This window comes from Palaemon carinicauda, chromosome 15 (assembly GCF_036898095.1).
Source record: "Palaemon carinicauda isolate YSFRI2023 chromosome 15, ASM3689809v2, whole genome shotgun sequence".
In the NCBI taxonomy this organism is placed as follows: domain Eukaryota; kingdom Metazoa; phylum Arthropoda; class Malacostraca; order Decapoda; family Palaemonidae; genus Palaemon; species Palaemon carinicauda.
Window position 1 is genome coordinate 138,769,001 of NC_090739.1, and position 17,666 is coordinate 138,786,666.

At 42.4% G+C, this 17,666-nt stretch overlaps 1 protein-coding gene across 3 annotated transcripts in view; it reads right to left on the reverse strand.

Annotated features, from left to right (window-relative positions):
- Nucleotides 1-17,666, reverse strand: part of ssp3 (short spindle 3) — a 177,572-nt gene that overhangs the window by 73,661 nt on the left and 86,245 nt on the right. For all 3 annotated transcript variants that reach the window (XM_068388744.1, XM_068388742.1, XM_068388741.1), the window contains one exon: nt 13,684-13,810. In XM_068388744.1, the coding sequence (XP_068244845.1) occupies nt 13,684-13,810 (127 nt within the window). The remainder of the gene's footprint in view (nt 1-13,683; nt 13,811-17,666) is intronic.

Genomic DNA, 17,666 nt, shown 5'->3' on the forward strand with positions numbered 1-17,666 from the left:
GAGAGAATTACCAAATTATTAGAGAGAGGAGATATTACAAAATCCATAGATTACTAAATTCATTGAGAGAGAGAGAGAGAGAGAGAGAGAGAGAGAGAGAGAGCTCGTGTGTGTGTATGACACCACTCTCCGGGTAACAGGAAGTGTCATATCATAGATCCTCAATACATTATTGTCCGAGGCCTCATCTTTGCGTCCGGGAAATCAAGTGCCACACTGGTAATTACTGGGCAAGATCGTTATACCTTCATTATGTTCACAAGCAATCCGCACTACTCTTGCAAAGCAGCCATTTCTTTTATTTGTTTATCCTTCCTTAAATGCATAAATTAACATTTACAACAGACATCTAAATGAATTACTTTTGCCATCTGATGCAAAATAACTCTAACCTATATCTTTTCCCCTATGTGATTTATTTTACCCTTTTTTATTGATTCTAAATGACCGTCTCGCCAAATTCAGTCGAGCTTCCAGCTAAAGGCTACTTTCCATCCTATTAGTAATTTTTTTTTTTAAATTGAGAACAGATATCAACATTAATGGAAAAATGTTAAATAATTCACAGCATCATTATTTAAAAAGCAGTCATGTCCTCTGAGAGAGAGAGAGAGAGAGAGAGAGAGAGAGAGAGAGAGAGAATATCCCCACTCAACAAAATGACCTTTTAAAACATTGTGTGAATGAATTTTTCAAGGCATAAGACGTATCTAGTTTCACAGTAGAAGGGTCAAATTACCTCGGAATATGTAACGAAATTGAGATGAAACAACAAAAAAAGACTTCTTGATACATTCTCTACATTTGTCTGACGAAGTGGGAAGGAAACTGATGCCTTAATAATATAAAAAATTGTTCCTATAACACAGATGATATTATCAATTTTATCAAAAATGGTATATATGAATAAAATACAGAAGAAAATCGGAAACAAAAATACCAAATTTAATCAATTATTTCTATCACCAGCAACTAATTAATATCCCCTCTGACTACACAATTCATATGTAAATCATTTCCCTTACATTTAAACGATGATTATAGAAGCAAGTAGCGCAAAATTTAAAAGGATATCACAACGTCAGAAAAACAATGGAGCCTCAGTAAAATGACTGATCATACCATACAAAATGAAAAAGATATCCAGGAAAAGATGGGAATAAAGAAATCAAAATTCGAAAGAATAACTACACATACGAACTCCTACCACATCTGAGAATATTTACACTATCAGTAATGAAACGATAACTATTGACGAATTGTTATGCTCGTACTTTCATGAATTGTCTGCTTTTCTATCAGAATAACTCTCACACACCAATATGGTATACTGCATTGCAAATGTTTTAGTAAATTAAATTTAGCTGGAAATAAGTGCAACTAGAAACAAATTCACAAAAGTATATTGTGTACCTTATCACATGGTTAAAAATTTAATAAAAAAAAAATGAAAAAATTGGCAGCGTAAATTTTTACGTAGCCAGGTTTTGGTGGCAATAGTGGAGCTTTGCTAGATAACTGTAATGCAAGAGTAGATAACAGAGATTCTAAAAATAATGTGATGGTGCTTGGTAGCTCTAATACAGAAGTAAATAACAGAGGCACTAGAAATGGTGTGGCTATGTTGAGTAGTTTTAATGCATTAATGCAGGCGCAAGTAATACATGTGCTGGAAATGGTGTAGCAGTGTTTGGCAGTTTTAATTCAGGAGTAAATAATACATGTGCTATAAATAGTAAGGCTGTGCTGGTCAGTTTTAATGTGGAGTAGATAAAATAGATATTAGAAATAGTTTAGCCACACTGAGCAGTAAGTATTAATGCAGAAGTAGCAAACAGATGATAGAAATAGTGTGGCTGTTCTAGGCAGTTTTTAAACAGAAGTAGGTTAACAAGAGTTACAAGAAATAGCGTGGCTGCACTGAGTAGTTTTAATGCAGGTGTAGGAAACAGATGCTAGAAATTGAGTAGTTGTGCTGGGTAGTTTTAATGCAGGTGTAGGAAACAGATGCTAGAAATAGGTGGTTGTGCTGGGTAGTTTTAATGCAGGTGTAGGAAACAGATGCTAGAAATAGTGGTTGTGCTGGGTAGTTTTAATGCAGGTGTAGGAAACAGATGCTAGAAATAGCGTGGTTGTGCTGGGTAGTTTTAATGCAGGTGTAGGAAACAGATGCTAGAAATAGCGTGGTTGTGCTGGGTAGTTTTAATGCAGGTGTAGGAAACAGATGCTAGAAATAGCGTGGTTGTGCTGGGTAGTTTTAATGCAGGTGTAGGAAACAGATGCTAGAAATAGTGGTTGTGCTGGGTAGTTTTAATGCAGGTGTAGGAAACAGATGCTAGAAATAGTGTGGTTGTGCTGGGTAGTTTTAATGCCTGAGTAATATAACAGAGGTATTAAAAATGGCATGACTGTATAGGGTAGTTTATATGCAAGAGTACATAACATCGATGCTAGAATTATGGTGGTTGTGTTGGGTAGTTTTAATGCAGGAGTAGATACCAGAGATGTTAGAAATAGTGGGGCTGTGTTAGGTAGTTTAAAATGGTATTTTCATTATAAAATAAATTTTTGAACATACTTACCCGGTAGTTATATATATAGCTTACGTCCCTGACGTCACGGCAGAAAATTCAAAACTCGCGCCAATCGCCGATTAGATAGCCAGGTACGCCCCTGTGCCCTAGTGAGGTACCTAGGAACCATTCCAGGAACCCTCATATATTCCATGCCTCTAGTCTCTTAGAGGGGAGGAGGGTGGGACTTTAATTATATATAACTACCAGGTAAGTATGTTCAAAAATTTATTTTATTATGAAAATACCATTTTTAAACATAAGACTTACCCGGTAGTTATATATATAGCTGATTAACACCTTTGGTGGAGGGTTAGAGACAGCTAGTATATCTGGAATTTTTCTTAAGAGTTAATTAAAACAAACTTAAGGGTTCGTACCTGATAAGGAAGCTGACTTCAATGATTCTCTGTCTCATTATGTCTGCTAGCCTTATGAGATCCAGCGATCCTCCCAGGGGGCTGAAGATCTCTAGGGACTGTCAAACCGGTGTATATACCTCATTATGACAGAACCTCCACCAATAACCAGTTCCAGGCGCTCTTCAAGGAACAAAATTGACCACCTGACTAAAATCAATGATTTTGGAAGACTGACACAGTCTCCACAAACAACCATAAAAACAAATAAAAGTTCCAAGAGAAGAAAAGGTTATTGGGATTATGGGAATGTAGTGGTGGATCCTTCACCCACTACTGCACTCGCTATCACGAATGGTCCCAGAGTGTAGCAGTCCTCATAAAGAGTCTGGACACGATTAAAATAGTGTGAAGTGAACACAGATTTACTCCCCCCAAAAGGTTGTGTCCATAATGCTCCACCACAATCTATTCTGCTTGAAGGTCATTCAAGTTGTTATAGTACTAACCTCATGCATCTTGACCTTAAAAACTTGAGGCCAGTCTCACTGTTATGTATATGAGCCTCTCTTATAAGAGTCTGATGAAGAATAAAAGGACATTCTTGACATCTGATAACGAGGGCTTCTTAATCGAGCACCAAAGAGCTTTCGACTTGACTCGCAACTCTTTCATACTGCCTGGGTAGAACTTACGGGTTCTTACTGGACACAGGACTCTCTCCAACTCCTCGCTGACTATATCCGAAAAATTCGGAAACTCAAAAGCCTTAGGTCAAGGTTGAGAAAGCCGGTCATTCCTGGCGAGAAAGCCTAACTGCAATGAGCAGATAGCTTCGTTATCTCGAAAGCCAAAGTTTTACTAAACGTACGAATTAACTTATTCTTTTAGATGTCACATGACTAACAAAAAAAAAAAAATTAAAAAAAATAGTTTTCATCGAGAGGTCCTTAAAATGAAGATGAAAGCAAGTGCTCAAGCTTGTCAGTCATAAGGAACTTTAGGATTGAGTCCAGGATCCAAGCTGGTGAATCCTGGTTGTTTGATGTTTCAAACAAGTTGAGAAATTCCTGTAGGACTTTATCAATCGAAAGGTCCAAGATACTGTGTCTGACAACAGTCGCTAACACACACCTGTATCCTTTGATGGAAGAGGATGAACAAATGAGCTTCCTTCAAAGGTAAAACAGTAAGTCAGCAATCTGAGTTGTAGAGATACTGGAAGAGAAAAACAAAGTTGACTGCACCATTCTCTAAAGCAGTGGTTCCCAACCTGTGGTACGCGTACCACGCGACGGGCTTCCAGGTGGTACGCGAACACTTTCGGGGTCATGAACGATTTTTAGTTATATTTTACTTCACAAAGATGTGTACTGCCTAGCACAAGATAATCTGGCAACGATTTGCAACTGTTGCCACATGCCACCCACTGGTCCCAGCGGCCCATCGTTAAATTAGGTCCTCCACTAACTCTCATAGTTGCCTACGATCGCCAGCTACTTCAACTAAAACTCGGTCAACTCGTTTTTAACCAAATTTAAATGTGAAGAATTAAGTCACCAAGCGAATCTGGCAGTTTTTCGGAGGTTAGTGGAGGACCTAATTCACACAGTACACTTACTTAATGTGCTAATATGTAGTATTAGTTGCATTTTATAGACAAGAAATAACATTTGTGGCTGACGGTGAGAATCCAGTTGCTTGATAAGCAAGTGCATCATTCTCTGGATAACGGTGATGAGCGTCAGCCAGTGACGTCATGGTCACTGAAAGCTGATTGGTGGAGAGACGAGTTCAGGCGAGGAGAGCATTGCAAGACAGGGCAGTTAGGAAGGGCACTCAGCAGTACAAGTACGTTGCCTTTCCCTCCCTTCACATCACCCTCCCTTACTTCACACTTCCCTCCCTTCTTCCCTCCACACCCCCCTTACTTTACTATACCTTACTACTTATACTTTACATATACTTTATTCATTTCTTGATTGATTAATCTTTTTTTTTCTTTACTTATCCACAGGATTTGACATGCCGAAGAGAAAATATGACCCGGCATACATAAAGTATGGTTTCATTGCAATCGAACATGGAGGAGAAGCTCTTCCGCAGTGTGTGGTCTGTATGAAGTCCCTTTTCAATGCGGCCATGAAACCCAGCCTGCTCAAACGTCATCTTGAGACTAATCACGCGGACAAGAAGGACCGAGATCAGAGCTACTTCCAGCGACTTGGCGAGAACGTGAAGCGGCAGTGCATGAACAAGGCTGGCCAGATCTACCAGAAGGGAGCAGGAATTGTGAAAGCATCCTATGAAGTCGCTCTCCTGGTGGCTAAAAACATGAAAGCGCATACCATTGCAGTCTCTCTCACCATGCCAGCGGCAAAGATCTTGGTCAGCCACGTGATTGGAGAGGAGGCGGTGGCGAAGTTGGAGAGTGTTTCCGTCTCTAACAACACTGTACAACGCCGTATCGAGGAGATGTCGGTCGACATTGCCGACCAAGTGGTTGAGGGAGTGAAATCCTCAAAGTATGGGTTTGCCATTCAACTCGATGAATCGACGGACGTCACCAACTTCTCTCAACTACTTGTCTACGTCCGCTTCACGCAGAGTAATGCTGCGAAGACTGAGTTACTGCTGAGCCAGGATCTGTCCAGTACAACAACAGGAAAGGATATTTTCAACGTTTTGGACAATTTCTTCAAGCAGAATGAACTGGACTGGGGAAAGTTGGTCGGATGCACGACAGATGGGGCTCCAGCGATGCTCGGTCGAAAGTCAGGTTTTCAAGCCCATGTGAAAGCTGTAGCACCAAACGCCACTGCTGTCCACTGTTTCATACACAGATTCGCCCTCTGTGCTAAGGTGCTCCTTCCAAAGTTGTTATCATGCTTGAACCGAGTTATCAGAATCGTTAATTTCGTCAAAACATCCGCCCTGAATACTCGACTGTTCAAGCTCCTCTGTGAAGATTTTGGCTCTGACCACATCTGTCTCCTCTACCACACAGAGGTGCGCTGGCTCTCCCGGGGTAATACGACGAGGCGTCTCTTTGAACTGAGAGATGAAGAACGTGGAGAGCAAACGCTACGGAATGTTCGAACTCCTGACTACCCTTGAGAGGGAGCCCACTGATGAATTTGCCCAAGAAATCATCCATCACCTCTCACTGCTCAAGACTGAATTGAAGCATTACTTCCCGGACGTGACATGTTGTGCCTACGTCGCCAATCCGTTCTCCGTTGATACAGCCGATCTGCCTGTTGGGACCGGGGAACAAGAGGAACTCATAGATATCCAGGCTGACGAGACAGCAAAGACGAAGCACAAAGAATGCTCTCCTTTAAATTTCTGGGTGAGCATGGCCTCCTCGTACCCGACGCTAGCCCGTCACGCTGTTCCCCAGCTACTGATTTTCCCCTCGACGTGGGAGTGCGAGCAGGGGTTCTCAGCCTTCATGGCCATCAAGTCGAAGAGCCGGAACCATCTTGCTGCGCCCGGGCATGATTTCCGATGTGCTGTGAGCAAAGTCATGCCCCGCATTGACCAGCTGGTGGAGAAGAAGCAGATACAGCCCTCGCATTGAGTTGTTGTTTTCTTAGTTAATTTGCGTGTTCTATTTTTACAATTATAGAAATAAAGTGGTACTGTATCTGATCGAATTTAGTTTCTCTGGAACCAGGTGGTACGCGGCGACTGTACGGGACCTCCAAGTGGTACTCGATCACAAAAAGGTTGGGAATCACTGCTCTAAAGCTTCCCACTTGGATTGATAAATCCTAATGGTAGAAATTCTTATTGCTCTTGTAAAAGACTTAGCTGCCACTTTCGAAAACCTCTAGTTCCTGTGAGGTTTCAAAAGGCTGAAGGTAGCTAGAAGAAAAGCTTGGAGACTAGAAAGGTAACTTTCCAAGAGAGGTTGTTTGAGTAAAACTACTCTTAATGGAAGACATCTAGGAGAGTCCACCATCCATTCCAGTATCTCTGTGAACCATCCTCTTGAGGGCCAAAAGAAGGCCACTAAAGTCACCTGGTTTCCAGACTAATAGGAAAGCGTCTATGTGGACTGCTTCGAGATCTGGCACTGGAGAGCAGTAAGTTTCTAGTCTCTTTGTCTGTTAAGTCACGAATAGGACAATACAAGAACGACACCAAAGTCACCATAGATTCTTGCAGATTTCTCGATGGAGTGTCCATTCTCCAGCTGAGACTGTTCTTTCATAAGTTCTTCTCTTTTTTAAAGAACCTTGTTAGAAGGAATACATTCTTCTCTTTAGCCCAGATATGAAGACTCCTCTCAGTCCCGTAAAGGAACAAGTGGGTTTCGTCTTGCTTGGCAATGAAAGCCAATTCTGTGGTGTGATCGGCATAGACCTGCACCACTTTGTTCCAAACTGACCCTTCAAAGCTTTTTGAGAGCCAAATGGACTGTCAACAGTTCCTTTGGGTGATGAGGAAGCTCTTCTGATCCTCTATCCAAAGTCCCGAAGCTTCAAACTTTCTAGTGTTGCTCCCACCCCGAATCCGAGGTGAGGAGACACAACACAAGGTCTAAGATCCTCTGTTCAAAAGGGGTGACCTTCTGGAAGTTCGACTGGATCGAACCACCACTGAAGGCAACTTCTTATGGCATCCTAAAAGAGATGCATATCGACTCAAGACCTTCTCCTTGTCCCAAAATGATTGAGGTTGAAATGGAGAGAATAAAGGACCATAGCTTCTAGCTTCTGACTGGCCAGGAATTGAACCCTGGTCCAGGAAAACTAGGATGAACAGTGACATAACAATGGTCACAAAGAAAGAATCAGTCTTCCCAGGGAAAAAACCCCCTCCCCAAGAAGAGAGGTTTCCCAACACACTCATCCACTTCCTCGCAGAACACTTCTGTATCTTAGATAGATTGCAGTTTCAAGAAGGCTTGCTCTGTTCTAAGAGGAGACGTAAAAGCCCGAAAAAACTTGACTCTGAATCATCACCCTTAATTAAAGCATTTTTTGTGATGGTGTCAGAAGATCTAACGGAGGTAGTGACGTTTTGTTTATCAGGATACATGTATTTAAGGTCCTGACTCCTGGCGTCAAGGAAACCCAGATCACTACCTATGTCGTTGCGTTGTACTAAGGCTAGACGCTTGATAAAAAACTTTCGTGATCAAAGAGATTGGAACTAAGGCGTCCTTGATCTCGACATTCGATTCGACTAGTGTCACCATGAAGTCCAAGGTTCTCATGTTCAATGTCATGCCTCCTTCTAGATCTCCGATGTCGAGAGTCCTGAAAGACGGGGCGCCGAGCGTCCTGTAAGATGTGGCGCCGAGCTTCCTGAAAGATGTGGTGCCGAGCGTCCTGAAAGACGAGGTGCCGAGCGTCCTGTAAGACGTGGCTCCGAGCTTCCTGTAAGACGTGGAGTCGAGCGTCCTGAAAGACGTGGTGCCGAGCGTCCTGAAAGACGTGGTGCCGAGCTTCCTGTAAGACGTGGCGCCGAGCTTCCTGTAAGACGTGGCGCCGAGCGTCCTGTAAGACGTGGCGCCGAGCGTCCTGGAAGGTGTGGCACCGAGAGGTTAACAGAGCAAGACACCGAACGTCCTATAAGACGTGGTGCTAAGCGTCCTGGTGTCAGAAGAGACTCGTCTAGTTGACAGGAATACGCAATTCTTCTGAAAGGTTCAAAGTTATCTGAAAATCCTTCATGAAGATCGTAAGAAAGAGCTCTGATAAGTCAATCATCCAGATACAGGGAGGCTCTGATGTCTCTTGAGTGCAGTATTCTGCTACATTTAGCAAAAGTTTAATTGCAAAGCCTGCCTCTTAAACTTCTCTCTAGATCTGGGAGAGAGATCTATTGTAGCTAAAACTAAAGGAGGTTTCCCTATGAAAGGAAATTGTAATCCTCCTTCAGAAGATGTACTGACCAAAGGTCTGCTCCCCTCTACTCCCAAGATTGCCAGAAGTTATGTAGACTGGCTCTACTGCCTAAAGGCGAAAGCAGTCAGACTGCTTCACCTTGTGACCAGGCTGACATGAGACTTTAAATAGTTCATGATTTCGATGTCTCCATGGAGAATTTTGACTTCTGAACGAAGGCATTGAGAGCAGTTACATCCATGTCCGGAAAAAAGCTTCCCTCTCCCAAAAGAGAGACATTTGATGTTGCAAAGTCTGTTTTGCAGAGAGGTCTTATCAGAGTAAGTAACAAAGGAAGTTTCACTAGGAAAAAGATTTCGCATCCATCCTTAAGAAATAGCACGGACCTCTAAGTTATCCTGCCCCATTGTCTGGATTCCTTAAGAGACTCAGCGATCCACCCAGAGGGCTGTAAAAATCTCTGTGGGGCTGCCACAAGGTCCTTGACCTTAACGTGGTTAGACTTCCACCCTTGCTATCCTGGAATACCTGATAAGGAAGCTGGCTTCATAGGTTTATATGTCTCATTTACCTGCATTCCTTGAGACTCAGCAATCCACCCAGGGGGCTGTAACAGTCTCTGTGGGGCTGCCTCAAGGTCCTCGACCTTAACGTGGCTAGACCTCCACCCTATATGACATATCTGTTTTAGACGTTGTTATGACGACGTTACTGTTTTAAGAATGATTTATTGTTAAATTATTCTCATCATTTATTTATCTCCTTATTTCCTTTCCTCACTGGGCTATTTTTTCTCTATTGGAGCCCTTGGGCTTAAAGCATCTTGCTTATCCAACTAGGGTTGTAGCTTGGCTAGAGATAATAATAAAAATAATCTCGTACCTCAGATACAAGATCTAGAGGCCAAGTTATTCAGAGGAAAAAATAAAGCTGTCTTCCTTGGTGCTTCTGAGAGACTAAACAGTCTCCCACCATCCTTAAAGCTTCACTGATGACCACGTGTAAATTCAGAGGGTGGCGAACGTGGAGCAACAGGCATAAAATAATTTGGAACTAATCATAAAAACTTTCATGAATTTCTAAATCAACTGAATGACGAAAGGAATAAGGATCTTCTCCTTCTGAGAATCTCAAATTCAACAGGAGAAAAGTGATCACCAATGTCTTCTACTGACAAAGATCTTGTAAGATTTGGCGCCGAACGTCCTGAAAGACGAGGCGCCGAGCGTCCTAAAATACGAGGCGCCGAGCATCCTGAAATACGAGGCGCCGATCGTCCTGAAAGACGAGGCGCCGATCGTCCTGAAAGACGTGGCGCCGAGCGTCCTGAAAGACGTGGCGCCGAGCGTCCTGAAAGACGTGGCGCCGATCGTCCTGAAAGACGTGGCGCCGATCGTCCTGAAAGACGTGGCGCCGATCGTCCTGAAAGACGTGGCACCGAGCGTAAAATGATCTTCATTTCGTCACTCAGCGCGTTCAGTTCATCAGAGGGTTCTCATGGCCGACTGGCGCTCTGGAACAAAAACCGTGTCTATGTTGGTTCGTAAGCATTATAGTATTGCTATTATTAGCAAATGTGATGCAATGCAAGACTCTAACAGCAATGCTAGTAGCTTAACGTCCAACGCTCTTTGCTTTCCCATGGCAAGGGCGAGCATTCTTGGGAACGTCAACAGGAACGCTCGAGAGGACGTCTGCTCGTGAGCTAACGCCTCTCGTTTCCTTTGGCTGATTGACATTCCTTCTCCCAGGGGTTGGGGAGCTTGGAAGAGGTCTAAGGCTAGGAAAAAATGTCTACTGTGCTGAATAAATTCACTGCACTAATTTAGCACTGAAACTAGCACTTTTAAACTCTTACACCACTAACACTCAGTAAAAATAAAATCAAACCAGCGAAGGCTAAAAATAAATTTTACATCACCAAGATAACTGTAATATACAGGTTATAGCGAGTGAAAAATCCAACATCTTGCCGCTAGCGCGGCAGGGAATATATGAGGGTTCCTGGAATGGTTCCTAGGTACCTCGCTAGGGCACAGGGGTGGTACACCTGGCTATCCAATCGGCGATTGGCGCGAGTTTTGAATTTTCTGCCGTGACGTCAGGGACGTAAGCTATATATATAACTACCGGGTAAGTCTTATGTTTAAAATGTAGGAGTTGATAAAAGAGGCGAAGAGATGCTAGATACATGTTGGTTGTGCTAGGTATTTTTAATGGAGTAGATAAGAGATATTAGAAAAAGTGCGGCTGTGCTCGGTAGTTTTAATGCAGGATTAGATTACAGGTGGTGTGGCTGTTCTAGGTAATTATAATGTATGACTAGGTAACACATAGGCTAGAAATGGTGTGGATATGTTGGGTAGTTTTAACGCTGAAGTAGAAAACAAAGATACTAGGAATAGTGCGGCAGAATTGAGTAATTCCAATGCTGAAGTAGATAAAAGAGATGCTAGAAATACAGTGGATGTGTTGGATAGTTTTATAGCATGAAGAAATAAAAAAAATTCTAGAAATAGTGTGGCTGTGCCGAGTGGTTTTAATGCAGGAGTGAATAACAAATACTATAAATCAGGTGACTTTGTAGGCTAATTCTAATGCGGGACTAGATACAAGGATACTGAAAATAGTGTGGCTGCACCGAGTAATTTTAATGAAGGAGTAGAGAACATAGATACTAGAAATAGCATGACTGTGCCGAGTTGTCTTAATGAAGGAATAAATAACAGAGATGTTAGAAATATGTTGGCTGTGCCAGATACTTTTAATGAAGTAGATAACAGAGATGCTAGAAACAGCATGGCTGTGCTGTGTAGTTTTAATGCAGGTGTAGATAACAGAGATGACAGAGTTGCTGGGCTTGGAATTAGAATACCTTGATTGAACAGATATGGAAAGAAGCTTGACTAATGGGAAATTACTCATTGCCTTGTTTGAAAAAAATAGTATGGAAGTCTCTCTTAGATTATAAATTAGTACTGCATTGATCGATGAGTAAGTTGGTTGCACATTATGTGATAACATTCTGGATATAGCTTTAATTTACCGTACATCAGCCGGAGATATCAACAACAAAAGCAGTGATTATAATGAGGAAATTACAAGAAAAGTATCAAAGAAAGGGGAAGAGATTGTATTACAGAGACACAGTGAATAAATAAGAATTATGGTAACTATACAGAAATTACAAAGTCAAGGGGTAACCAGTAAGACTCCCCAAGTTAATGATATTACTCTACCATAACACTACATCCAGAGTGAAAGCAATGGGGAATCAGATAAGATTTAGAGAGATGTTAGCACCCATCGAGGATCAGCGCTGAACCTTTTTCCAACTAGGGTTGTAGCTTAGCAAGTAATAATAATAATAATAATAATAATAATAATAATAATAATAATAATAATAATAATAATAATAGAAGATACTGCAAATGAGTGCAGGAAATGGGGGCATCTAGGAGTTGCATAATGCATACAACCTAGTGCAGACAACTAATGGTAACTAAAAAGGATGTATTGTATAACATACAATCTGGGAAGTGACAATGTGGTTTTTGTAGGAAGATGGGAGGTAGTGAACTCTTGTATTTCATATTGAATGTAACAGATGGCATTACAAGAAGTGCTGTGGATTTCAAAATCTACTAAGAGTAAAATGGGAAATAAAAAGGAGTTGAGATGTCTATTGTGAAAGATGATCAGGTCTTAGTAGACGTAGAGTAGTCCTGTTACCTAATAGACACACTGGACTGTGAAGCACGAGTAGATGGAACAGTTAAAAACAGAGAGGTGACAGCAGGAATGAAATGGAGAGTTATTGCAAGACTATTGGTAAACAAAAATGTCTTATCAGTGGAGAAAGCAAACACTTTTTTTGGTATGTCAGGTATTTACTACCCTATACAGCATAAACATGTGCACTGATAAACAAAATGAAAGACATTTTCATAAGTTGTGACCTTGAAATATAAATATTCAAGGCTGGATTATAGTGGGAATATTAGATTACGATTAATTGGTGGAGATATGTGGTGACCAGAAGCTTGAAAAACACCTGAGGTTTTTAAAGTCGATAAGGTTTGGACACATAAGAATAGATGAAGAACAGTTAGACAGAAGAACAATAAATATAGAGGTGGCAGATAAAGACCGAAGAAATTGTGGAAAAGGGCCTAGCCACGATGTGAAGTTCTGGAGTACGTACATAGATACAGTAATTTTGGGATAAATGGTATAAGTTTAAATATGTGCAGATTCATACTTCATGCATAATCGAAGAAGAGTGAGCTCTAGTACTGAAGAAAATTTGATGATTACCTTTTTTTAAAATAACAATTCTGCAGGCTGTAACTGGGCCACAGGTTTATAGAAGTCTCTTTCATTGAAAGGTTTATAAGTAGGTGAGCCACTTGCCTGTACCTTTATTACACTTTGAAAGGATACTAAATGACTGTGAAGAGAGGTAAGCGGTTTGATATTCATAAAGGCTTCCTTTTAAATATCAAAATGCAGGCCACTAGGTCAATGTATTATATTCTATTTATGAAACAAAGCCTTTGAAAAAAACCTTACAATCTTATGAATACTTAAGTTTTAAGCTATTCAAATCAACAAGAAGTATGGCAAATAAAAAAAAATGCCAAATACCAAAATGTACTTATCTTTTCCTTGGTACATAATCCAGCTTCCTTTAGCAATCTACTATAATCCCTACTTAAATTTGATGAAATATCAAAAAGTCTACCCAACAAAAAATGAAGACAAATGCACGAGTGAGGACACAATACGTAACACTTATAAACATCCTTTCAAGTATTTGGTCATTGAGCAAAAAATAACTAACTTGGGAGAGCAATCAAATATCAAAATGAAAAGGCAAAAAGTACTTACCTTAATTTCTTCCTTTTCAGTTTCTTCAATTTGTTTCTTTAAGCGTTGCTCCTCCTGAATGGCAGACTCGAGGGCAACTATGTTGAACATTTCCTCTTCATCCATTATGCTATCGCTATCATAAATTCTGCAGAGAAATTCAAATCATGATAAATCATAAAACTATTCACTAACAGGTAAAAAGCATATTGCCATTGCTTTTAATGAATTTGACTAAACAATTATTAATTTCAGATAAAAATTACCTATACAATACTTATTGTCTTGCTATGCTACAGAATCACATTGTATAGAGAAATTTCTTATTTACGGAAGTTAGAAGCACTTGGAAGTTCCTTGAAGATTTAAGTGTATTAAAATTTAGCAAAATCCTTTCAGTTGGGTCTTCCTCTGTAGATAATATACCATATACAACCTCAGAAATGATTTTATTAGATGCACAATCATAACTATAGAAGTACGGAAAAAGGTTCAGCAAAAAGAAGAGAAGATTTTTGGAAGGATGAGAAGAGGAAGGCCAACATTCAGATAGAAATATAACATAGCAAATAACACATGAGAGAAATGGCTGAGAGAGCAAGATATGGAAGACAGAGCAAGATGGCTGACAAACAACAGCAACCCCTAATAAAAATTGGTATATAAGCTCAAGACAAAGAAAATAAAAATGTTTAATACCAAATAAAAAAAAGAAACTGGAAGATTAAGGAAGAAGTCACATCGCTATGCAGACTTGTGTATAAATGATTAATTCTAGAATACTACCTTTTCACCAATAAGTAAAAATTAATATCTGTGAATGCTGGAACTATATTTTTCAAATAAGATCATACAACAAAATTTGTATTTGAGAACGTTCCTAACTCTTAATTTCATATTACCAAAAAGGAAATCATTAAACAGATCAGATGGATGTCTGGAAAAATACCAATGAAAAGAAAAACAAGTAAACTAAGTTGTTAAAATAAATATTAACTAAAACATCACAAATTTTTAGTAATTTGTATTTTTCCTAACATACTTACCTAGAACTACCTTCTTAGGAGTTACTGGTAACTCTACCTAACCGACCAGCTTTTTGTATAGTTTACCCTCTTCCCGTTTTCTACGGGGTCAACCTCAGGCAGTGTGATACGTGCCCTGAGACGACCCGGGGTCGGGCAGCGTGCTAGCTCAGGTCGTCGACTCGTCAGTAAGTTTCGTTGGAACAGGTACTACTCGATCCTGCAGGTTCTCGGGGAAGGATGGGTGGACCATAACCCGAAGGTAGTTCTAGGTAAGTATGTTAGGAAAAATACAAATTACTTAAAAATTTGTGATTTGTTCCAACACGGTTACTTACCTAGAACTACCTTCTTAGGAGACTTACACTTTAGGAGGTGGGAGTGTCCTGCAGGGATCAGAAGTCAACGGGGACCACTAGAAAACTGCACGAAAAGGGGAAACTATCCAAAAAACTCACTTAGTGCGTAATGGCTTACCTTTTCAAAACCAACTCCGATACATGTCCTCTTGAAGGGCGCTCCTTTAAGTGACTAAGGTCTTTTCAATATCTTCCTGGCCCGGACGGACCGGGGAAGGAACGAAAGGGGGGTAAGGTTAAGGAAGGAAGTAGTGTCTCTTGGCATTAACACCCCTGGTTACCCTGGGGCTATGACCTTAGATCTCTTGAAGGGCCGAAATCATTGGGCCAATGGAAAACCTGTCCAAGGATTTTCTCGAGCAATCTTTGAGATAGTGTTCCGTGAAGGTGGACTGTCTAGACCAGGTCCATCCTTCAGGATCTTTCCCACCGCCATGTTTTTCTCGAAGGCCAGGGAGGAGCTCAGACCTCTAAAATCATGTGGCCTTGGTTTTCCTGGGAGAGGAGTCCCAGAAGCCTCGTAGGCCCTCCTTATCACCTGTCGCAGCCAGAAAGAGATAGAGTTCTTCGAGACCGGTTTCTTCACCCGGCCTGTTGAGATGAATAAATTTTTTATCTGAGGGCGGAAATTTGCGGTCCTCTCCAGATATTTTCTTACTGTTCTCACGGGACATAAGAGTAGATCCTTCGGGTTGTCGGAGCGAGGGATGGCTGGCACCGAAAAACCATCAAACCGAGGATCCCAACACGCCGGGTTCTGCGTCTTCGCCACAAAGCTAGGAACGAACCTAAAGGTAACTTCTCTCCACCCTTTGGAGTGTGAGACCTCGTAAGAGAGGCCGTGTAACTCGCTAACTCTTTTCGCCGAGGCCAGGGCTAAAAGAAAAGCTGTTTTAAGGGTGAGTTCTCTGTTTAGTACGTCCCTGAGAGGTTCGAAGGGTGGCTCTGACAGAACCTTGAGAACTCTGGCTAGGTCCCACTGCGGAACCCGTACCTCCTGGGGGGAACATGATTGTTCAAAACTGCGGATGAGCATAGAAATGTGCCTTGAGGCTCCCAAGTCAATGCCCCTAAGAAGGAAGACTTGACTTAGGACTGCTCGAACTCCTTTGATGGCCGGAATGGACGAACCCACGTCGTCTCTCAGGTACACCAGAAAGTCTGCAATGTCCTGGATCGACGCCCCTGAGGGCCTGATGTTCTTGGTCGCACACCACTTCACGAAGACTGCCCACTTTGCCTGGTAGACTACTGCCGAGGAACGCCGTAGATAACCCGACATCCTTGCCGCGGTTCTCGATGAGTATCCTTCTTTCTTCAGGAGCTTCTCGATAACCTCCACGCGTGAAGGCGGAGGGATCGAGGGTTTTCGTGCCACCTGTGAAAGTGAGGTTGACGCAGGAGGTCTGGCCTGTTCGGAAGCGGGCAAGGAGGACGAAGAGCTAATTCTTTAGGTCTGCGAACAAGTCTCTCTCTGGCCACCATGTCGCTACCAAAGTCATCGACAGGTTGGACGACACTCTCACTCGGTTCAACACTTGTCCTCGAACGCTGCTGACGGGTCTGGGATCGGAGAACAGAACACGGGGAGTTGGGCGTTCAGACGTGTGGCGAATAAGTTTATCACTGGGGAGCCCCACACTAGGATGACTGCCCGAGCTACCTCCGGGTGTAGGGTCAACTCTGAACCTATCACTTGACCCGCCCTGCTGAGGCCGTCGGCCATCACGTTCCTCTTTCCTGGGCTGAACCTTGCCGTCAGTTCTATCCCTTCTTCAGTCGCCCACTCTAACAGTTCCGTGGCTAGGGCGCATAGGACCCTTGACTTCATGCCTCCCTGTTTCTTTACATACGCCACTACTGTGGCGTTGTCGCACATTAACACCACAGTGTTTCCTCGCAGGAAGTGTACGAACTGTCGACACGCCCTCAGAACCGCTATCATCTCCAGGATGTTTATATGGAGAGACGCCTCCTCGCTGGACCACTGTCCTTTTGTCGATTCTCCTAGCAGGTGTGCTCCCCAACCCTCCTTCGATGCGTCCGTGAACAACAGCATCTCCGGGGGATCGGGGGCGAAGGGCATACCCTTCTCTGTGCTCGACCTGATGTTCCACCAAAGAAGGGTCTCTCTCGTCTTCAGGAGGACTGGGACTATTTTGTGGGGCTCCTTGCCTTGGGTCCACGACTCCTTCAGATTCCACTGTACTGGGCGGAGCCTGAGCCTCCCTTGCGGTACTAATTTTTCCAGCGAAAACAGATGACCCAGTAACTTCTGCCAGTCCTTGGCCCTCCTAGGTTGTCCCGTCAGGAAGGGTTGAAGGATATGTTCCAGGTTGGCTAACCTCTCCCCTGAGGGGAAAGCTCTTACTAACTGGGTGTCCAGGACCATCCCCAAGTAAGTCATTCTGGTGCTGGGGACTAGTTGGGATTTCCCTAGGTTGACCGTGATCCCTAATACCCTGCAGAGGTCGAGCAACATAACGCCTTGCTCCTTCAGTTGTTCCCTTGAGGCAGAAAGAAGCAACCAGACGTCCAGGTACCTGAGTAGTAGTATGCCTTTCTCGTGTGCCCATACCGAGATCGTGGTGAACACCCTCGTGAACACTTGCGGGGCCGT